The 24480-nt window shown below is 40.3% G+C and overlaps 1 protein-coding gene across 1 annotated transcript; it reads left to right on the top strand.

Moving 5' to 3' along the window:
* Nucleotides 1-791: 791 nt before the first annotated feature.
* On the top strand, nt 792-23025 carry LOC127778256 (uncharacterized). Its single transcript, XM_052304829.1, has 36 exons — nt 792-1132; nt 1900-2627; nt 2701-2829; nt 2920-3005; nt 3645-3753; nt 4195-4290; nt 4480-4542; nt 4618-4677; nt 5159-5227; nt 5669-5750; nt 5838-5890; nt 5980-6042; nt 6124-7353; nt 8720-9706; nt 9800-10135; nt 10295-10553; nt 11030-11252; nt 11608-11980; nt 12714-12863; nt 12955-13176; nt 13271-13492; nt 13582-14229; nt 14621-14881; nt 15007-15363; nt 15677-16080; nt 16148-16577; nt 16787-18088; nt 18179-18439; nt 18512-18802; nt 18898-19362; nt 20008-20439; nt 20606-20884; nt 20992-21394; nt 21472-21620; nt 21781-21987; nt 22677-23025. Exons 1-36 carry the CDS (start codon nt 1069-1071, stop codon nt 22794-22796), a joined length of 11613 nt encoding a protein of 3870 aa, XP_052160789.1. The 5' UTR covers nt 792-1068; the 3' UTR covers nt 22797-23025.
* Nucleotides 23026-24480: the final 1455 nt, after the last annotated feature.

Genomic DNA, 24480 nt, shown 5'->3' with positions numbered 1-24480 from the left:
ATAAAAGTTGCTATATTTCTCTAAAACTAGCTAGACTTGCAAGGAAAAAGTTACGTCTTAAAGTATTAAACGGAAGGAGTGGTAAATTGCCCTGACGGAGGAACGGGCTTTAGTGTTCACCTCAATGTGCCTTCATAGCGGCTATTGAAGCCCATTGACAATATTTGTTTCGGTCCCGTACTTATAGGCCGACGTAAAATTGGAAGGAAGGAAAAACTAACCCCTGCTAACTCACTCAATGAGTCAATTGTGGTCAATTTGTCACGTCGGTAGAAACCGTTTCCAAAAACCACCATAGAAATCGATTTGCACCGGTTTCCCAAGACGTGGAAAGCGTTATATCTAGTTTTACGATAGAGGGAGACAATTCAATCAGGAGCAAGAGATGATGAACGCAAAGTAGACTTGCTCCTAGTGACTATTGAAGCCCATCTAACCCAAGAAAGATAGTTTCGGTCCCAGTACTCAGCAAGATAGGATAGACAAAAAATAGACTTATTCCTAGTGACTATTGAAGCCCATCTAACCCAACAAAGATAGTTTCGGTCCCAGTACACCCACAGGCCGATCTAGAGACGTAGCTGGACTCACCAAATGCCGGTGGCCCATCTCCAGTACAAAATTGGGCCGCCGCCGCGTGTAGGTACACGGCCCAACTCCCTCCACCCGATCCACCGCGGTTGACCCGGGCGAACCCGATGCAACGCAACCCCAAACCCAAACCGACCTGACCGAAACACGCCCCCCCTCATAATACCGCGATCCCGAGTCCCCCCCTACCATTCGCCCTCTCTCTCCTCTCTCTCTCCCCCCTCCTTCTTCCCCCTCTCCAAACCCTCGGCTTCGGTCGCGAGCGCGAGCGCGAGGCCGCGCGATTTCGCGTCTCGCGGCGGAGGAGAACCGGAGCGCGCGCGCGCCCTTCCCTTCGTCGCCCGCTTCGCGTGCCCCGCGGCGCGGGGGGCGTGGTGGTGGTGGTGGTGGTCGCCGCCGCGCGATCTCCAAAAACCCTAAAAGCCCTGGCGCGGGCGCGGCGGTAGGGTTTGGGCGGTGGTGGGGTGGGGGGCTGCCATGGCGCCCATCAACAGCTCCAACATGGAGCAGCACTCGCAGAAGCTCCTCGAGCCGGACCTTCGTACGGACCCCATTTGCTCTCGTCCATTTGTTTGGTTGGTTGGTTCGGTTACTTTCTGAATTTTCGGTTGAGTTTGTCGCACTGCCCCCGATTTTGCCCGGGGTTTGGGTTGGATTTGAGAATTCTGGGTTTGGGTTGGATTTGAGAATTCTAACCTGGTGGAATTTTTTTGGATTTGTGGTCTGGGTCGGATTTGAGAATTCTGTGTTTCTCTTGCTGGAATTTTTGGATTTGTCTTTGACATTGCAGTTCTCCGCAACGAGCGTTTCAGCCTTCCATCCTCATACACACTATGTAATATAATTTTGTTTGTATTTTTGTACGAATTTCATGGTTAAGTCTTACTCACAAGTGTTTGATGCTTCACTATTTTATATGCACATCTCCTATTCATAACCATTTTGGTTTTTGCGTCCAATTCCTCATTCAACTTTCTGCAGCTGTTCACCTTTCCATCCCGAATTTCTATTTTTATCCTTTCATTTTTTTAAAATATAATTTTCTGCCTCTTTTGAGAACAGGCTCGGTGCCTTCAAATTTACCTTTTTGTCTGAACTGAACACCATATCAAGCTTCTATTTTTCTGTTCAATGGTTGGATTGTACCAGTCTATCTCACAACACCACCGCATGGTTTTTCATCGGTTTCATTTTGACCTTTTGAACTGTGTAAACCTGTTACAGTCTGTCTTGTAGACATAGTCTTTGTGGTGGAGTGCCATTTTGTTTTGACACAATAATCTGATCCTTTGCCCTATTACTCTGCAGCTGTGCAAGTCCGACTGCAGCTTGCCATGGAAGTTCGGGACAGCCTGGAGATGACCCATACTCCAGACTATCTTAACTTTCTTAGATGCTACTTCAGAGCATTCTCGGCCATCCTCAGCAACTTCACCGCACCACAGGGCACTGAGAATGCGGAGCACAAGCTGCGGAATGTGGTGATTGAGATCCTCAATCGGCTACCCCACAGTGAGGTGCTCCGACCCTTTGTGCAAGACCTGCTCAAGCTCTCTCTTCGTGTATTGACACAGGACAATGAGGACAATGCACTTCTTGCCATCAGGATTGTATTTGATCTCCTCCGTAACTTTCGCCCTACTGTCGAGGCAGAGGTGCAGCCGTTCCTTGATTTTGTTGTTACCATATACCGCAACTTTCCCAATACTGTCACCCATTTCTTCGATAATCCCAATGTCAGTGCCAATATTGCTGCTGCCGTGCCCAACCAGCATTTGGACCCCACTGCTGATGCCCCAGGCACGGTGGCAGTGCCAGGCGGTGGACAACTCAATCCAAGTGCACGGTCATTCAAGATAGTCACAGAGAGCCCTCTAGTAGTGATGTTTTTGTTCCAGTTGTATGCTAAGCTTGTGCAGACAAATATCCCATACTTGCTACCACTCATGGTGTCTGCAATCTCTATTAAGGGGCCAGACAAAGTGCCACCACACCTGAAGACGCCCTTTGTTGAGTTAAAGGGTGCACAAGTCAAGGTACTGCAGGTTCTGTCAATTTTGTTTCCTTGTCTGTGGAGGTCATGATTGGTTAACCATTTTTGTGTTGCAGACATTGTCATTCCTGACGTACCTTCTGAAGAGCAACGCGGATCATATAAAGTCATATGAGGAAAGCATATGCAAGAGCATTGTGAACTTGCTTGTTACATGCCCCCCGGACTCTGTTTCCATAAGGAAGGCAAGTTATTATCTAAATCTTTCTCAAAGTTAATGAACTATACATTGTGTTGAAATGCATTTTTATAAACTTTTGTGTATGGAATTGCAGGAGCTGCTAGTTGGCTTGAAGCAAGTTCTCAACACTGAGTACAGGCGCGGTTTATTTCCCTTGATTGACACACTTCTTGATGAGAGGTACACTTTTCATTTATATGATTACCCAATTTATTCATGTTTGATTTGAATGTTGCCTTACTGGGATCTGATGCATAGTTGTTCTTGATTACTAATATGTCGAATGCTTGCTGGCAAGTTCTTGTTCCATGTTCTGTAAATAAGGGTGTAACATGGTTTAGTATGCAGAGAGTTCTTGCTAGTCCTGATGTCTGAACTCATTGGTATTCTATTTAAGCACTTTTGATAAGTTAACTTGTTTTTAAAACAAAATGCGCCTAACCCATGGCCACAAGCTATTTATTGCTAAGAGACAAGGGCAATTCAAAGCAGTTAATTTCCCTCTTGGGGTCATCAGAAAAAAAGAGACAGCACTTATCCTTAATTCGAGATCAAACAGCTCCTAGTTCTTAAAAAATGTTGTAAAGTTGTAAATAGAGAAACTATAACTATTAATAAGACACTGGCTGTTTATTGTGCTAGAAAGTACGCAGAGAAAAGTGTCTGTCAAGCTGCTCCTTTTCTTGTTTGATTATGATAACTGTGTACTACTCAAACCAACTCGGTGCATATTATTTTCGTCCCTTTTGTCTCTGTGGAGATGTTGAGTACATACACATTCTCTTACTCTTTGTTCCAAACATTTTGCTTGTTTATCAGGGTTTTGATAGGCACAGGCCGAGTTTGCATCGAGACATTGAGACCTCTTGCCTATACCCTTCTTGCCGAGCTGGTGCATTATGTTCGTGGAGACCTTTCTCTTCCGCAGGTTAATCTTGATTCTTGCAGAATTCCTTAGTTTGTGTAATTTGTGAACCATGTATTTTTTTTTATAGATGCTCATTTTTTGTTAGTCTGGTGTTGCTATGTAAGAATGTCAACACTTGCATTGTTGAAGTTTAGGAAGGCAATTTATTATATTCTTTTTGCACGGGGAACTGCCAAACAGGCAAACACCATCTGTAATTCAATATGAACAATGCATGGCTCAAACAATTAGTTCATTAGTTTGAGTAGGTGCCACATCTCTCTTTTGCTTATTCAGACGCAGAAATATACTGTAGTTTTTCTTGATCCAGCATTCTGCAAGATTATGAAAACTAGGCACTTCATTGGGGGTGATATCACTATCACCAGTACAAACTCCACTCTTGGAGGTTGATCTTCTATGTTCAGATGTCATTAACGTAGTGACCTCATTTTTGTGCAGCTATCGCGGATCATTTATTTGTTCTCCCGGAATATGCATGATTCTTCGCTAACCCTTGTCATTCATACGACATCGGCTCGTTTGATGTTGAATCTGGTATGCTTATGCCCTATTGTTCTATTTGTTTTTAGTAGTAATAATAGGATCTACATATTGTGTTTTGTTCAGCTTTTACTTTTACGATTTTGTGTGTGCACAAAGAACTTCATACTTAATTATAGTACTAATGGTGAATTAATTTTTTTATACTGAACTGAACTGCTACTCTTTGGTGAACTCTTCAAGGTTGAGCCTATATATGAAAAAGGTATTGATCAGCCAAGCATGGATGAAGCACGGATTTTGTTGGTAAAAAGAACTGCTTTCCTGTTCCGATACGCTAGTTAGTTTCTTTTGTTGGTACTGATTTTTAGAAATGACTAGGGGCGTATACTGGATGCATTTGTTGGGAAGTTCAGGACATTGAAGCGCACAATTCCTCAGGTATATGGCATGCTTTTAATGATATTTTATAGTGTATGCTATGGCATAATATAACCTTGCACAGTTCACTGGCACATGTTGTACACATGGGAGGACAGATGCATTGGGCACTGGTGTACTGCAATGTACATGCATAAGAAATAAAACAGAGCCTGTTAGTCTATTTTATAATATGGTACTATTTCTAAAACAGTGGGACAGTTCTGCATAATCGACAACGGTAAAAGCTGGCTATCGTGCCTTTTTTATTCTGGCAAACTGTGGTTGGCCTCAGTTTATATCCAACGAAAATTTAATGCCAGATTTTGATGATTGGTGCTTAAGGATATGTGTCTAATGATCGACTTTAATTGTATAGCATTAAATATTCTCTGGAGCTCCCAACTATTGTGTATTTTAGACTTTTCTCAACAGAAAGATCAATGCTATCTCCTTTTTGGTTTGTTACACTGTATAGTCAACTTGCTCTCTTTTTCTCCAGTTGCTTGAAGAAGGTGAGGAAGGGAAGGAACACCAAAATTTGAGAATGAAACTTGAAGTCCCATTACAGGTATGTCATAGGCCCTCTTTATGGAGGCAATTCACAGATGCTTTGCATTTATGTAATTGCATTTACTTAAAACAGTGAGTTGTCTAGCTGAGTTTCTCAAAACAAAATAATAGGGCATGTGTTAGTCTATTAACCTGTGCATTCACTCCAGACATTTAATGTGTTACTTACTATGAGTAAGTGAATAACTTGATTATACTCAAGCCTTTCAAGGCAAATGCCGAGTATAAAAGATTTATGCCCCTGTCTGCTCTACACGAAACCACAAATATAGCAATTTTTTCATCATATGCTGGTAGTTATTATTGTTGGCTAGTTGCATCCGGCCTATAAAATAAGATAGGGCCATGCAGCAAAATGAGGGACCTGTGGTGAAACCAGAGACAAGCTACTGTTTATTTGTACTTATGGGTTATTTAAATCTCTCCAACAATTTTACAGACTGTGCTGAATTTGCAACCACCCTTGGAGTACACAAAGGAGATTAATGATTACAAAAGTCTGATAAGGACACTCGTACTAGGTATGATTTATTTTTAATAAAATATTTACATATACAAAGTGTTTAAGCATTTATAACTCCAATGTTTTCATGTTAAACACATACCAGGAATGAAGACAATAATCTGGAGCATAACCCATGCTCATTGGCCACGCCCACAGGTATTATTGACATCCCAAGTTTGTGGGTACTATCTTATTCAGTATGTTATCATCCTTGAGCTCTTATAATCCAATCATGTATTCTGCAGCAACAAAGTCAACAATCATCAAATTTATCAGTACAACCATTCAGGGGACTGCGGGAGGATGAGGTCCATTAAACCATCACCATGCACCTTTATTCTTTTGGTTAAACTGAACTGTTGCTAATAAAATTATGTGATATGTTATAGGTGCGGAAGACTTCGGGTGTTCTAAAATCTGGGGTTCACTGTTTGGCTCTTTTTAAGGAAAAGGATGAGGAGAGAGACATTCTGCAATGTTTTTCCCAAATGCTAGCTATAATGGAAGCTCGGGATATAATGGACATGTTTTCCTTTTGCATGCCAGACCTCTTTGATTGCATGATAACAAACAACCAGCTGTTACACATATTTTCTAGCCTTTTGCAAGCTCCCAAGGTTCTTCGGCCATTCACAGATGTATTGATTAATTTCCTTGTTAGCTCAAAACTTGACGCGCTGAAGCAGCCAGATTCGCCTGCAGCAAAGCTTGTCTTGCAACTCTTTCGCTTTTTGTTTGTTGCTGCAGCAAAGGCCCCAGAAAGTTGTGAGCGCACTCTTCAGCCACATGTCCCAGTAATAATGGAAGTTTGCATGAAGAGTGCCACTGAAGTTGAGAAACCTCTTGGTTACATGCACCTTCTCCGTAGCATGTTCCGTGCATTGAACATTGCTAAATTTGATTCATTGATGCGTGATCTTATACCGTCTTTACAGCCTTGCCTCAATATGTTGCTCTCCATGCTTGATGGGCCAACTAGTGAAGATATGCGAGACTTGATTTTGGAGCTTTGCCTGATATTACCTGCTCGCTTGAGTTCTTTGCTGCCTCACATTCCTCGTTTGATGAAACCTCTCGTTCTTGCTCTGAAAGGGAGTGATGACCTTGTGAGCTTAGCTCTTCGTACACTAGAATTTTGGATTGATAGTCTCAACCCTGATTTTTTGGAACCTAGCATGGCCAATTTAATGTCTGATGTCATTCTTGCTTTATGGTCTCACTTGAGGCCTCCTCCCTACACATGGGGTACAAAGTCCTTGGAACTGTTAGGTAAGCTAGGGGGTCGAAATAGGCGATTTTTGAAGGAGCCCCTCACACTTGAATGCAAGGAAAACCCGGAACATGGACTTCGTTTAGTTCTGACTTTTGAGCCTGCAACACCGTTTCTAGTTCCACTGGACAGATGCATACACTTTGCAGTCAGTGCAGTTATGCAAGGTAATAGTATGGAAGCTTTCTACAGGAAACAGGCTCTTCAGTTTATTCGAGTGTGCTTGGATTCTTTGTTAAACTTACGGGAAAATGTACCCGGTGAGGGTGTGAGCCCTGGAGTTCTTGGGACACTGCTAATATCTTCTTTGGATCCATCAAGGCGTCGCAATGATGCTTCTGATATGAAGGTTGGTTTGAATATATGTTGAGTATTGATATTGTTAATATTACTTGTTATGTATTTTGCTCACGCTGCTTGATCATCTTCTGACATTTGACATCATCGATCTTACATAGTCCCAAAGTTATTTGTCGTGATCGAAATTGATCAACGTAGGCTTGTATTGACTATTGATTAGCATTCAATTGCAGTTATGGGATTGTCCAGTAGCTCCCATAATTGATACATTTTACTCCCTCTGTCCCGTAATAAGTTCATTTTTAGCTCCTTTCATTTGTCCCAAAATAAATAAGTTCATTATTAGAGTAATCATTGCATCAGAGTTCGTGAAAGTAGGGAATAATTGTATTGGGAGTAGATAAAGTGAAGAATAGTTTCATTGGTATTTGAGAGAGTAGGGGCATTCTAGTCGTTTTGGTTGTGTATTGGTATGTGTGGAATCGGTGAAAATTGGACTTATTTTGGGACGGAGGGAGTACCGCATTGCATGATTTCAGAAATTAATTAATGCTTATTATTCAGCATGCCATGTTATCTTGTAAACTAATGACAACATGTCACATTATGATTTTTCTGTATTCATTTAACCCTTTTCCCCAAACTAACCTACAATCATAGTCATGTCCATTCTTTGGACTATAGTTGGTTTCTTGTTCCAAATGGACCTTTATTTTTATTAAGTAGTGACAGCCTTCTTGTGGTCCATTCAATCTCTTGATGTCTAATTGGTAATGCATAAAAGTGGTAAATCAGGTATTACCACAAATAGCAATGCTAAACTTCCGCATTATTGTTCAATAAACGGTGTGATCGTATACTCTCTAAAATCTGTAGGTTGCCTTTTTTGGAATAATTATGTCCAGCTGCATTTAGATGCCATTATTGTTTGAAACTTTTGCCTCTTACCTCCTTTTTATTATTTAAAAATTTGGATTTTTATTCATACCAAAATGATGACCTGTATTTATGTATATTAATATTTGACTGGAGCAGCAGTTCTTTCTGGTATTTGTGTTGTACTCCCTCCATTCCAAATTGATCTACATATTTCATAGGTACATCAAGACCAAGAAAAGCTAATAACTCTCTCATACTATATTTACTCTAGCAACAAACTCAATGCATGCACCATCCCCACTATTACATGTGGGTTATAAATACATGTGTGCATGGATGCATGCATCAATGTCCATTTACTCCAATGCACAAATAACGAATAGACCTAATAAATGAACACAAATATGTAGATCATTTAGGAATACCCTCAAAAAAACTATATGTAGATCAATTTGGAATGGAGGGAGTATCTTTTGCCTAATCTAACTTGAGTGTGTTTTGTTGATTTTTCCCTTTATTTTCTACTTGATCTTTAGGGAGATTTAGGTGTGAAGACAAAGACACAACTACTGGCAGAGAAATCTGTTTTCAAGGTTCTGCTTGTAGCTATCATTGCAGCTAATTCTGACACCAGCCTTACAGACGAGAATGATGACTTCGTTGTTGATTTATGTCGACATTTTGCTATGCTTTTCCATATCGATTCTTCATCCTCCAGTCAGTCTGGATATGTACAACCTGTTGGTTCGTCCCTTTCATCTAGCATGGGATCTAGATCAAGGAACAACACTTCATCTAATCTCCGTGAGTTGGATCCTTTAATATTTATGGATTCATTGGTTGAAGTACTCTCAAGTGAAAATCGTCAACATGCAAAAGCTGCTCTGTCTGCTTTAAATACTTTTGCTGAGACACTACTCTTTCTTGCTCGCATGAAGCATACTGGTATGCTAAGAGGTGGTCCTAGTACCCCCATGTTAGTTTCTAGTCCATCTTTGAATCCAGTTTATTCTCCTCCTCCAAGTGTGCGGGTTGCAGTATTTGAGGAATTATTGCCACGCCTGTTGCATTGTTGTTATGGTAGCACATGGCAAGCTCAGATGGGTGGTGTAATGGGCCTTGGAGCACTGGTTGGTAAAGTGTCTGTGGATACCCTATGCATTTTCCAGGTTAGAGTTGTACGCGGGCTTATACATGTTCTTAAGAGGCTCCCGATGCATGCAAACAAAGAGCAGGAGGAGACAAACCATGTCCTAACACAAGTTCTACGGGTAGTAAACAATGCAGATGAAGCAAACAGTGAACATCGCCGACAAAGTTTTCAGGGAGTTGTGGAGTTTCTTGCAGTGGAACTGTTTAACCCAAATACCTCAATTGTTGTGAGGAAGAATGTGCAGGCATGCTTATCACTGCTTGCAAGTAGAACTGGCAGTGAGGTCTCTGAATTGCTGGAGCCTCTGTACCTCCCGTTGCTCCAGCCTCTGATTTCACGATCTTTGCGTTCCAAGAACATTGAGCAGCAGGTAAGATATATATTTTATGTTTTAACTTCTGAGGATTTCTATGTTCATGATATAAGTGATGGATCCTTTACTTATTTTTTTTTTCTATCTCAGGTGGGTACTGTTACAGCATTGAATTTCTGTTTAGCACTAAGACCACCTCTTCTGAAGTTGTCTCCTGAGCTCGTGAACTTTTTGCAAGAAGCACTGCAAATTGCTGAGGCTGATGAGACTGTTTGGGTCACCAAGATGATGAATGCAAAAATAATTATGACATGGAACAAATTGAGGACGGCATGCATTGAACTACTCTGTACTGCAATGGCATGGGGAGATCTGAAAGCTCCAAATCATAGCGACTTACGTGCAAAGATTATCTCAATGTTCTTCAAATCTCTGACATGCAGGACTACAGAGATTGTCAATGTTGCCAAGGAGGGACTTCGTCAGGTGGTGTTTACTGCAATTGCTTTCTTATATTGACATGGAATTTCAGAGAATATTTATTTTCTTCCTTTTCTAATTTATTTTGTTTTGCTTTAAAAATTCAAATTCTAGATTGCGCTTGCAGCATCTAGCATGTTCTCATTGATGATTTGCATTTTACAGGTCGTTCAGCAGCAAAGGATGCCAAAAGATCTTCTGCAAAGCAGTTTAAGGCCCATCTTAGTTAACTTAGCACATACAAGGAGTCTTACCATGCCGTTGCTCCAGGGATTGGCTCGTCTGCTTGAATTACTATCAAACTGGTTTAATGTCACTTTAGGTGCTAAGTTATTGGATCACTTGAAAAAATGGCTGGAGCCAGAAAAGCTTGCCCAGAGTCAAAAATCTTGGAAAGCTGGAGATGAGCCAAAAATAGCTGCAGGTCTGTCATAATTTTATTGCATTTTCCTCTCTAACTATCAATATTTTGTTTGAAAGAGGACACATCACACGAGATTTAGAAACCAGATCTTCATTCTTTTCATATATTATTGTACTAATTTGATACACAGAACTTAAACCTTTTTTCGCAAATGTGTACCAAATGATGCTTGTGCTCTCGGTATCTTCCAATTTTATTGTAGAAATGCTTCATAGAAGATCTAGGTGGATTTACATATGCATGCACATATCCATTCGCAAAAAGATCTAGGTGGATGTACCATCTCCTCCAACTTATATTTATAGGAGCTAGATAATATGAAATGGATCAAGTCTTGCCTTGTTGTAAAGTGGTTCAAAATGTCCAATTTTTCTCTTGTTTACAGACATCAAAATGACCAATTGCTGTCGTCTTTGTATGTTGCCTTTGGTTGGAGTCAGGAGTTTATATAACTAATGTCTATTTTTTTTGGGCAGCTATGATTGAGCTTTTTCACCTTCTTCCCCCGGCGGCGAGCAAATTTTTGGATGACCTTGTTACGTTGGTAATTGATTTAGAGAGGGCACTTCCTGAAGATCAATTTTATAGTGAAATCAACAGTCCTTATCGTGCTCCACTTGCAAAATTTTTGAATCGCTATGCCGTGGAGGCTGTTGACTATTTTCTTGCTCGATTAAGCCATCCAAAGTATTTCAGAAGGTACGCACTTCACCAAAATTAGTCTTATTTGTTTAGCTGCAACTTTGTGAAACTTTTGTGCAAGACTTACAAAAAGGTTCAGTTAGCCTCACATGCTGTTCATTTACATTAGTGTACTTCCCTTTTAGTCTGTATTAGATCATTACTGCTATTCTGGTTATGTTTTTAACATATACCTTGGGATTTATGATACTAGCTATTGAGCCCTGCTGTTATTATTTTTGATGCATACTGTAGTATAAGTGGCACACTAGCTTGCTCTTCTTGTTCTGTAAAGTTATACTTTAATGAACATGTGAACACCCAGATCTACACATGTCCAGAGACTGATTATACTTCCCTTTTAAAATTTCAGGTTCATGTACATAATCTGCTCTGATACTGGGGAGTTAAGGGACCAGCTTGCAAAATCGCCTCAAAAAATACTTGCTAGCGCCTTTTCACAGTTCTATTCACAAACTGAAGCTGCTGGTAATCAATCTTCCTCAGTGAAGGATGAGGGACTTACTGGTGCCATAACTGAAGGTTTTACAGGCCAATCATCATCAAACATGGCTACTGGTTCTGACAGTTACTTTAATGGACTGGAACTTATTTCAACCCTTGTAAAATTGATGCCTGAATGGCTCTGTAACAACCGGGTTGTCTTTGACACTTTGTTGCTTGCTTGGAAATCACCCTCAAGAATTGATCGCCTGCAAAATGAGCAGGAATTGAGTTTACCGCAGGTAGTCATTGATGTTCCTACTTACCTTTTATTTTTCTCATTTTGCATTTTCTCTTTGGGTGCCTTTGTAAATTGCCCGTTTATTTGTGTTTTTGTATTGTCTCTTGTTGCTGCTCTTCAATTGCTAGTGACCTTTATCCGGGTAACAAATTATAGTAGTTCTCAAGCTGAATAACTTACTTGATCGGTGATCGATTTCTGGGTTCCGTAGTTAACCTAATTGGTTACTTCCAATTACGTAGATTTACGTATTTCTATTGCTACCCTGTTCCGATTACGTAATTTTTATCTTCTTTCACTGTTTAATTGCCATGTTAAATTCATGATGCGATATTTAGAGTTGATGGACAAGTTGCATACTTGGTTCTTTATATAAAGACTTATTTCGGGGAATCATGATATTTAAATTTTGGCATCTTTGTTTACTACTGCTACTATCTGTTATATACTGTTATCTCTGCCATGCTACTTGTAGGATTATCATTCTGGATTTTATGATGTTCTGTTCAATGGGCAAACACTGTCCGGTAGTATGGGTGCTTATTTTCTCTTATGCGCTTGATTTCTTTGAATTCAATGATTTAGGTTTTGCTGACATGATGCGTACATGTTATATGTGCTTTACATCTCAATAAATTGCTTTATTAAAGTTTCTTAGCATCCTTGCATCGTTCCATACTGCACTAATCAAGTGTCTAGACCTTTGGATCTTAACAATCTTACTTTCTGAACAGGTGATGGAAAGCAAGCGGCTCATAAAATGCTTCCTAAATTATCTAAGGCATGATCGTACGGAAGTTGGTGCGCTATTTGATATGCTATCAATATTCTTGTACCGTAGCCGCATTGATTATAGTTTTCTTAAGGAATTTTATGTTATAGAGGTGACACCATTTCTTTTTCTAATTCATGACAGTTACTTGTGTCGCTCTCCAGTTCTTTCTGTTTCTTACCATTTTTACATTTTCCATATAGGTTGCTGAAGGCTATGCACCAAATTTGAAGAAAATTATTCTTAATCACTTTCTGAACATATTCCAGTCAAAGCATTATGGACAAGATCATTTAGTCGTTGCTATGCAGATACTTATCCTTCCAATGCTAGCTCATTCTTTCCAAAATGGGCAAAGTTGGGAAGTTGTTGATCCATCTATTATTAAAACTATTGTTGACAAGCTTCTTGATCCTCCGGAAGAGGTGGGAAGTGAACCACTCTACCTTAACACCTGTCAGCCTTCTCTTTGTTACTTCCCCATGACAGCAATGCTTTTTTATATGTATATATTTTTAGGTCAGTGCTGAATATGATGAACCCTTGAGGATAGAACTCCTTCAGCTTGCAACATTACTTCTGAAGTATCTACAGAGCGATCTTGTTCACCATCGAAAGGAACTCATAAAGTTCGGTTGGAACCATCTCAAACGTGAAGATAATTCCAGCAAGCAATGGGCTTTTGTGAACGTGTGTCATTTCTTAGAGGCCTATCAAGCTCCTGAAAAGATTATTCTGCAGGTAGTATAACATTAAATTCTTCCTGAGTAATTGTGCATTTAACCAGGTCATTGCACCGAGCTAGCCAATATGATGAATTATTTCCCCAGGTTTTTATTGCTCTACTGCGGACATGCCAACCAGAAAATAAGCTGCTGGTGAAGCAAGCTCTTGACATCCTCATGCCTGCCCTTCCTAGAAGACTCCCTCCAGGGGACAGCCGCATGCCAATATGGATTAGATACACCAAGAAAATCCTTGTGGAGGAAGGCCATTCAATTCCCAACATGATTCACATATTCCAGCTTATTGTTCGTCATGCGGACCTCTTCTACAGTTGCAGAGCCCATTTTGTTCCCCAGATGGTCAACTCCCTTAGCCGTCTTGGACTACCATACAACACAACAGCAGAAAATAGACGACTGGCAATTGAACTTGCTGGACTGGTGGTGGCGTGGGAAAGACAGAGACAAAGTGAGATGAAAGTTGTGCAGGAAAGTGAGAACCCGAGTCAAATTGGTGATATGCTTAGTCCTGTTATTGGCGGTGATCCAAAACGCTCATCGGATGTCCCCACATTTGGCGATGATTTGAGTAAGAGGGTGAAAGTTGAACCAGGGTTGCAACCCCTTTGCGTGATGTCGCCTGGGGGGGCATCAATACCTAATATCGAGACACCTGGGTCTTCCGGGCAACCAGATGAGGAGTACAAACCTAACGCTGCTATGGAGGAGATGATCATTACGTTCCTTATAAGGGTGATTATCCTTTTTATGTTTACCTTTTATGCTCTAAATTTTACAAGTTGCTTCATTAGATTTCATGATAATGTTCGTAAAAAAAATTAATACTGGACATTCTGATGGTACTTGCTTTTGTTGTTGGTGCCTCATTGCCTAATTCATTGTGATTGCTTTTGAGGCATGCGGCCTGGCTTGCCTTTTCTCCTGAAAAGAGACAAAGCACAGTGTAACATTTGATTGCAGTAGTGGATTGACAAGGCATTCCTATTAGTGGTTCCATCCTCTCATGTGAACCTTTGTGATATAATGAGAATGTTGATCACTTTGTGCCACCTTACTAGTGTCTTCAGCAGAACTTTTTTGATCTGAGGTCTTGAATACTCATATAGTTTTGTTGATTGAACAGGTGTCGCTGGTGATTGAACCAAAGGATAAGGAATCTAGCTCAATGTACAAGCAAGCTCTTGATCTACTGACTCAAGCTTTGGAAGTCTGGCCAAATGCCAATGTTAAATTTAATTATCTTGAGAAATTGCTTGGGAATTTGACACCTTCTCAGTCCAAGGATCCTGCAACAGCACTTGCTCAGGGCCTAGATGTTATGAACAAAGTCTTAGAAAAGCAACCCCGCCTCTTCATCCGGAATAACATCAACCATATTTCTCAAGTAAGTTACTTGAATGAACCTTATTCTCTGGATTAGTCTTTTTGCTATATTTGTATTTTATGGAGATCAATGCAGATATTTCTTACGTTGACTCTTTGATACATTCTGGGATCTCTTTTCCTTAGATACTGGAACCTTGCTTCAATAACAAAATGTTGGATGCTGGCAAGTCTCTTTGTTCATTGCTAAAGATGGTATTCAGCGCGTTTCCCCTTGAAGCAGCTACAACACCACAAGATATAAAGTTGTTGTACCAAAGAGTTCAAGATCTCATTCAAAAGCATCTTGCTGCTGTAACCACTCCCCAGATATCACTTGAACCTAGCAATGCTAACTCTATCATAAGCTTTGCACTGTTTGTCCTCAACGCACTCGCAGAAGTACAGAAGAATTTTATTGATCCGTTCATAGGTTTGCTTCTTCGAGTCCTGCAACGTCTTGCACGTGACATGGGATCTTCTGCTGGCAACCATGTTCGACAAGTATGTTTGCGCAGTATTTCTATATTATTTAACTTTGTTGATCCGTATAGTTGACTAGTTTTCACTGTGCTGATTATTATTAACCTGGTGTTCTGTCTTAGTATCTATAGGTAAGTTAGGTTCTTATGTGAAGTTATCATTTTGAACTGTTTACTATTTTTAAGATGAAAAATCCACAGATACATCTAGGATGTTTTTTTTGTTAGTGTTTAACTATCTGATTTGATCATCAACACTATGAGTAAATGTTTTGGCAAGATTCCATTTGGCATGATGGTCCATTTACCTTGGCATTGACCTGGCATAATCTCAGGGACAGAGGCCTGAACAGGATTCATCAGTTAATTCACGCCCCACAGTAGACCCTACGGTCATATCTAACATGAAGACCGTCTTAAAACTTATAAGTGAGAGGGTGATGGCCTCTTCTGAGTTCAGGCGATCTATGGGCCAAATACTTCAAGCACTCCTTTCAGAAAAAGGCACAGATCCTAGCGTTCTTCTATGCATACTGGACATGATAAAAGCTTGGATTGAGGATGACTACAGACTTGCTTCATCTACTGGCTCTGTCAGTTCACTTAATCCAAAGGAGATAATAGCTTATCTTCAGAAGTTATCAGTAGTTGACAGAAAAAGCTTTCCCCCATCTGTACAAGAAGAATGGGATGCAAAATATTTGCAACTTCTTTACTCACTCTGTGGAGATACAGCTAAGTAAGTACATACATACAGCAAGCTCTTATTAGTATCTTGTAGTGTTCCTGACGGTCTTTTTATGCAGGTATCAAATGGCTTTGAGGCAAGAGTATTTTCATAAGGTGGAGAGGCAATACATGCTTGGACTTAGAGCTAAAGACCCAGAAATGAGGAAGCGATTCTTCAAACTTTACCATGACTATGTCGGAAAAACATTATTTGCTAGATTGCAGTTTATAATACAGACCCAGGACTGGGAAGCAGTGAGTGATGTTTTCTGGTTGAAGCAAGGCCTGGATCTTATTTTGGCAATATTAGTTGAAAATGAGCCAATTACACTCGCTGCAAATTCTGCTCGAGTTCCTGCACTTATGACATCTGGGCCAGTTTCAGATCGCATGATTATGCCACAACAGGCTCCTGATGCTCAGGAAAGCTTGGATGGTACATCTTTATCGTTTGATTCTCTGACTACAAGACATGCTCAGTTTTTAAATGAGGCAAGCAAGCTTGTGGTAAATACCTGTGCTCAAAACTACTTTGCTGTTAGTATTTTCTGCCTCATACCATATATGTTTGTTGCCTTTTCATTTTACTGCTGCATATGGATAATTTGTTAGAGTTTTGCTCATGAGAAATGGAATAACCTGGTTCCTCATGACAAATCTCCTTGTATGAAATCTTTGACCTGATAACCCATATGTACTCTTTGTTAATAATGTAGGTGGCAGATGTCATGGCTCCATTGAGGGAACTTGCATTTGCTGATCCCAACGTCGCATATCATTTGTGGGTTCTTGTATTCCCAATTGTTTGGGTAACCTTACACAAAGAGGAGCAAGTTGCTCTTGCTAAGCCAATAATTGCGCTTCTGTCAAAAGATTATCATAAGAGGCAGCAAGGATGCAGACCTAATGTAGCCCAGGCACTCCTTGAAGGTCTTCACTTGAGCCATCCTCAACCGCGCATGCCTAGTGAGCTTATCAAATATATCGGAAAGACCTGCAATGCATGGCATACTTCGATCGCGTTACTCGAGAGCCATATGATGCATATGAATGAGGCCAAATGCTCAGAGTCACTGGCTGAATTATACAGGCTTCTCAATGAGGATGACATGAGATATGGATTATGGAAGAGAAGATCAATCACAGCAGAAACTAGAGCTGGGCTATCACTTGTCCAACACGGTTACTGGCAGCAGGCACAAAATCTCTTTTACCAGGCAATGATAAAAGCAACTCAAGGTACATATAATAACACAGTCCCTAAGGCTGAAATGTGTCTTTGGGAAGAACAGTGGTTGTCTTGTGCCACTCAATTAGGTCAGTGGGAAGTATTGGCTGATTTTGGAAAAGGTGTGGAGAATTACGAGATTCTCTTAGACTGCCTTTGGAAGGCGCCTGACTGGACATATATGAAGGAGAATGTTATTCCAAAAGCTCAGGTAGAAGAGACACCAAAGTTACGCCTTATTCAATCATTTTTCACTCTTCATGACAAAGGTACTAATGGTGTTGGTGAAGCTGAGAACCTTGTCAGCAAAGGTGTTGAACTTGCACTAGAACAATGGTGGCAGTTACCTGAAATGTCTGTGCAGTCCCGAATGCCTCTGCTGCAGCAGTTTCAGCAGTTGGTTGAAGTGAAAGAATCCTCTAAAATTCTGCTTGACATTGCAAATGGGAACAAACCAGCATCAGGAAATTCTGGTGCCAATTCCAATCATCACAACTCCTTTGCTGATCTCAAGGATATTCTTGAGACATGGAGACTTCGAACTCCTAATGAATGGGATAATATGACTGTTTGGTATGACCTCCTCCAGTGGAGGAATGAGATGTACAATTCAGTAATAGATGCATTCAAAGATTTTGGCCAAACAAATCCTCAACTTCATCATCTTGGTTACCGAGACAAAGCTTGGAATGTGAACAAGCTTGCTCACATAGCTCGCAAACAAGGTCTTCCTGACGTTTGTGTAACTATACTCGATAAGATGTATGGTCATGCTACCATGGAAGTTCAGGTGACTGCCTTTGTGATCAAATTTTTAGTACTGCATAGTGTGCGTTCAATATCATCTTATTTACCTGTTTGCATTCTAATCTGATTACAGGAAGCATTTGTGAAGATATGTGAACAAGCCAAGGCATACTTAGAGATGAAAGGCGAACTAGTCAGTGGTCTTAACTTAATCAATAACACCAATTTGGAATTTTTCCCTGTGAAGAACAAAGCAGAAATATTTCGTCTGAGAGGTGACTTCCTGCTAAAAATGAATGACTGCGAGAATGCAAATGTTGCTTATTCAAATGCTATAACACTTTTTAAGCATTTGCCAAAAGCATGGATTAGCTGGGGGAATTACTGCGATATGGTATGCATGTTATCCTTTATGCTCTTAATAATATCCCTTCATCATCCAGATCTGATGTGTGTGTGTTGCCAGGTTTTCAAGGAGACAAAAGATGAGATTTGGCTTGAGTATGCCGTAAGTTGTTTCTTCCAAGGCATCAAATATGGAGTTTCAAACTCAAGGAGCCATCTTGCACGAATTCTCTACCTTCTGAGCTTCGATACACAAAATGAACCTGCTGGAAGGGCTTTGGATAAATATCTTGAGCAGTTGCCCCATTGGGTTTGGCTTTCGTGGATACCTCAGTTATTGCTATCATTACAGAGAAGTGAAGCCCAACACTGCAAATTAGTTTTGCTGAAAATAGCCCAAGTTTATCCACAGGTGATTGTGATGTCATTTTGTCATATCGATTTCTTGAACTTGACGATGCATATTCTTGTCTCGTATATGTGCATATCTGAGAGGTTTTCTTGCAGGCATTGTATTATTGGCTTCGGACATACTTGATGGAACGTCGTGATGTTGCTACAAAAACTGAAATGGGAAGAATAGCTCAGCAGCGTATGCAGCAGGCTATGCTGGCAAACAATGCTGCCAATAACTTATCTGAAGGGAACGCGAGGACATCTAATATTGGGGGTGGGAACATGACTTCTGACAACCAAGTTCATCAAGCTACCCAGTCAGGTGGTGCAGCAGTTTCTCATGATGGGGGTAATCTCCAAGGACAAGAGTCAGACAGATCTAATGTTGAGGGTGGTACAAGCGCTGGCCATGATCAAGGTCAACCGAGTTCAACTGGTGCAGATGGTTCGCAAATGCCAGCAAGACGCAATAATGGACTTGGCTGGGTAACTTCTGCAGCAAGTGCATTTGATGCTGCAAAGGATATAATGGAAGCTCTTAGGAGCAAGCATACCAATCTAGCCAATGAGCTTGAGGTAAGAAGTAATAACAAAGTGGTTTATAAACCTTTAGGAAATTGGAGATGACTACGGCCATTACTTTTTTATTAAATTAGAGTCTTACCATACATACAGGCCAACGTGTATTACAATGGTATAGAATAAGCCATTTCTTTCTTTGCCCATTCCTTTTTTTCAATAGAAATTTTTAGCATGCTTGCCAGGAATTTTATTTTGTAGCAAAGCTGGCATTTAAGAGAACAGAATTCCATGCATATTCAGTGCCCTTTGGTTCCTATAGTAAGGCATATTTTGGCCAGGGACAAAAAGTGAAGTAGGAATCCATAAGAGAGTGACTTTATTGCCCTTCCATTAAGTGCTTCGAAAATGGTGGTATGTGTTGGTTGTCAAGCATAAATGTTTAAAGGAGTCCAAGAGAGGATGGGATACTTTTAGACTTGGGGGAAAGGCTTGCACTAAATTTAAATGTATGCCTTATATTTTCAAACAAGACAACAAATCTAATATTGTTTGTAATGGGACTGGAGGGACTATTTGATTTGAATTGTTGGGATTACAGAAGCTTGAAGAAATCTACATGAAGAAACAACAATCTAGTGCTAGAACTTTCGTTGTTTGTGTTTCTAAGTATGCTAATATTTTTATTTTTGCTGGTTTCAGGTTTTACTGTCTGAAATTGGATCAAGATTTGTTACTCTTCCCGAGGAAAGACTTCTTGCTGTGGTTAATGCATTGCTTCACCGCTGCTACAAGTATCCAACTGCAACTACAGGCGAGGTTCCACAATCTCTCAAGAAGGAACTTTCTGGTGTATGCCGAGCTTGCTTTTCACAAGATGCTGTTAACAAGCATGTTGATTTTGTCAAGGAGTACAAGCAAGATTTTGAACGTGATCTTGACCCAGAAAGTGCTACTACTTTTCCAGCAACACTTGCTGAACTCACTGAGAGATTGAAGCACTGGAAGAATGTTCTTCAGAGTAATGTTGAGGATCGGTTCCCTGCAATTTTAAAGCTAGAGGAAGAAAGTAAAATTCTCAGGGACTTCCATGTTGTTGATATAGAACTTCCCGGGCAGTACTTCACAGATCAGGTTGGTCACAGTGATTACCTTTTATCCTCAGTATTGAAGTCAATATGTCACTCATCATTATCTCTTACCATATGGATGGTTAGCCAGTCTTGTGAAAGTTTTATGCTTCTCGCACGGTTCCTCACCTCTCTATGTGCTAGTTTTAAGTTTTACTTGTCTTTTGCAGGAGGTTGCACCTGATCATACTGTCAAGTTGGACAGAGTTGGACCTGATATTCCTATTGTCCGGAGGCATGGTAGTAGCTTCCGACGTCTGACACTTATTGGCTCTGATGGTTCACAGCGCCATTTTATTGTTCAGACATCATTGACTCCAAATGCCCGGAGTGATGAGAGAATGCTGCAGCTATTCCGTGTACTAAACAAAATGTTTGACAAACATAAAGAGTCGAGGCAGCGCCATCTTGCTATTCACACCCCAATCATTATTCCTGTTTGGTCACAGGTGAAATACCTTCCATTCTTCCATACCTGATAATAATCATGTTTAGCTGTTTTATTTCAGCTTCCAAGGTAATATCCTGGCCTTATGTTTAATTTCCCTTGTTCCAGGTTCGGATGGTAGAGGATGATTTGATGTACAGCACTTTCCTGGAGGTGTATGAAATTAACTGTGCCCGACATAATAGAGAAGCTGATTCACCTATTACAATTTTCAAAGAACAGCTAAATCAAGCCATCTCAGGGCAGGTGTCCCCTGAAGCAGTGGTGGAATTACGCTTGCAAGCCTATAATGAAATTACTAAAAATATCGTTAATGATAATATCTTCTCTCAATACATGCATAAGATTCTACCAACTGGGAATCACCTCTGGACCTTCAAGAAACAGTTTGCAATCCAAGTGGCTCTGTCCTGTTTCATGTCGTACATGTTGCAGATTGGTGGTAGGGCTCCTAACAAAATATTATTTGCTAAAAATACTGGCAAGATCTTCCAGACTGATTTCCATCCAGGTACTCTTCTTGATTATTACCAGTAATTGTAAATAAGGCACGTGAAATTATTATTACTCACATTTGCTTATCTGCAGCTTATGATCCAAATGGAATGATTGAGTTCAATGAGCTAGTTCCCTTTAGGCTGACACGCAATATGCAAGCTTTCTTCTCAAATTTCGGTGTTGAAGGTCTCATTGTGTCTGCCATGTGTTCTGCTGCCCAGTCTGTGGTTTCACCAAAAGTGAGTATCATTCTTTAAAGAGTGAATTATAGTAGGATGCGCTAATGATAGTACTCCTACTGTTAATTGTTTTCCGTCTTGGTTAATATTAGGATTGTCCCTTGTGGTTCATCTTTCTATTTTTCCTACGTAATCGGATTGTTTTCTTTGTGATTTTCAGCAAAGCCAGCATATATGGCACCATTTGGCTATGTTTTTCCGTGATGAACTGTTATCTTGGTCATGGAGGAGGCCACTTGGCATTCCTTCTGTTCCAGTTGCTGCTGGAATGATTAACCCGTTGGATTTCCAGCAAAAGGTGATAAACAATGTGGAGCATGTCATTACCCGTATCAAATTAATATCACCGCATTATCTTGCTGATGAGGTAAAACTATTTCTTTAAACTTGATTTTTGTTTCTCTGGATATATCATTTTTTCCGATTTCAGTCATGCTTATTTCCCTAGCTGGCCGTTAACTTTTAAAATGATAATGCTATCACTGCTAATCCTTTCTTTACTTAGTTATTGTTATTTGGAGAGGCCACTTATGCACAAAGTGAAATATTCAGCAAGCCGAGGTGTTTCACTCGTTTGTTCCTAGTTAGACAATTTCACATGATAGCAATGCTCCAATACTGCACTATATTCCCTACTGATTTCACCTTGTTGCGCACCTACTATCAGTTAGTACTATGTTTTAGGATTGCTATCTTCAATCAACTGGAAAACCATTTTGGATAGTAACATTAGCAAGTCCAAATTCATTATCAAGTCATTCAAGTCAGAGCAAGTTTAATAGTATAGCCAACTGCTAGCTCCAAATCATCTATAGCCAATGTAATAGCCAATTCATACATTAGTTGCTTACTATACTATTAATACCTGATTCTATCTGTCATACACACATTACGTCTTGGAGTCTGTGCTGCAGCTGGCTGCTACAGATCTGTAGCCCGCTGCTCTTCTCTTCCTTTATCTCTTTAAAATATAAATATGTTTATAGCTAGCTTATAGCCTGCTATTGTACCTGGTCTTATATTCACATCTGGGAGCATTTTCTCTGCCTATTTCAGGAGGAGAATTCATCTGAGCCACCTCAGTCGGTCCAAAGAGGCGTCACGGATCTCGTGGAAGCGGCATTATCTTCGAGGAACCTGTGCATGATGGATCCGACATGGCACCCGTGGTTCTGAAAAGTGAAAACAAACTCAGCCTATTGTCGCCTGGCCAAATATTTACCATAGCCTTTTGTAGCCTGACCGAGATTGCTCGTAGGTGATGTAAATATTAACCTTATTTGGCAACAACCGTGAACTAGTCGTAGTCTCATCATGTAGATAAGAAATATCGGCTTTTAGCTTTACTCGTATTAGTGCTCTATTTGATATTTATAAAGAGATTTAGTTTCAGAGCATGAATGCAGATGTTTAGCCTTGGAACCAGTGCGATTGTTTTTCGAGTGTATGCAAATACGAGTCAGGAAAATCTTGGCAAAAAATTGTAGTCAGGGGTTAAAAGGATCTCTGGGTCGTGGATCCGTGGTCGACTTGCATCGCAGCGGGATGTAGGAGTGCGTCCGATATATTCATATAGCTAAGTGCGTTCAATATGTTGCATTAGAATTGGAAGTACTAAAAGCCCTTCATTGCTAAAATGAACCACAACTCCATTGGTTGGGTGAGGCTTCCTTGTACACAGTTATAGAGATACACAGTTTACAGTTACAATATTCACACGAAGGTCATACCAAAGTAGGGGTTAAATGTCGAAAACTGCACAAAAGTTAGACCGGGCTTCTATGTAAGTGGACATTTAACAATTTACTACGTACCCACATATTGTAGATATGTAAAAGGGCACGTTATAGATTGTGAGTAATAAATTATTAAACATCACATACTAAAGGTGGCAAATAGTTTAAATGTCCTGGGTAAGTGACTCAAATGCGACTGCACAGTGATTCACTCTTCCATTGGTTAGTTATTAAGAGCTGATTATAAGTTATAATATAGGGGTAAATATGTGGCTAGGAAACTAATATTTTAAAACTACATTAAATTTTTTTTTAAAATCAATTCTGAAATTAAAATTTAGCAAACGATGAGGTAAGGTACGTACGTAGTGCACTGGCGCTGCGTATTACCCACCGCCGCGTCGTGTTGAGTGTTGGCGTACGCTGTGTCGGTTCCACCATCGCCGTCGCCACACGGTGAGCTGTCTCTCTGTCCCGCCGTTCGCTCGCTCGCTGCACAGATCATCATCATCTACACCAACCTTTTTAACGTCGGTGCAGGACCAACCAGAGAAGACGCACACGCACACGCAGCGAAATTAATTATTTGATGATGAAAAGCATCGACCAAGCACCTTTCTTCTTTTATTTGTTTCACGTTGTCCATGGCTTAATTCAACTAATGCTTCTTTTTTCTTTTCCTGATAAGAATAAATTTGTTATTTGTGGCCGCATCTCAGATGATCACGTTGTAGCAACTACTTGAGAAACACCGATAGCTTGGGGTTTCGTAGAGTATATGAAGTTTGTTTTATAAGCACAGAGAATATAATGGGGGGGGGGGGGGGGGGGGGGGTGGGCCCATGCAAATATAGGTTGGGTTTAGTTCCACGCTAAAATTTGAAGTTTGAAGAAATTGGAACGATGTGACAGAAAAGTTGGAAGTTTGTGCATGTAAGAAAATTCGATGTGACGAAAAAAATTGAAAATTTGAAGAAAAAAAATTAGAATCTAAACAGGGTCATACTCTCTTCGTCCGAAAAAAACTCGAGCGAGGGGATGTGACTCCTACTAGAACAACAAATCTGGACATAGTCCAGATTCATTGCCACCTCTCATTGAGTATTTTTGGGACGGAGGGAGTA

This window comes from Oryza glaberrima, chromosome 7 (genome assembly GCF_000147395.1).
Source record: "Oryza glaberrima chromosome 7, OglaRS2, whole genome shotgun sequence".
Taxonomy (NCBI): Eukaryota; Viridiplantae; Streptophyta; class Magnoliopsida; order Poales; family Poaceae; genus Oryza; species Oryza glaberrima.
Note: the sequence above shows the minus strand (reverse complement) of the source record. Positions and strands in the feature narration are given on the sequence as shown.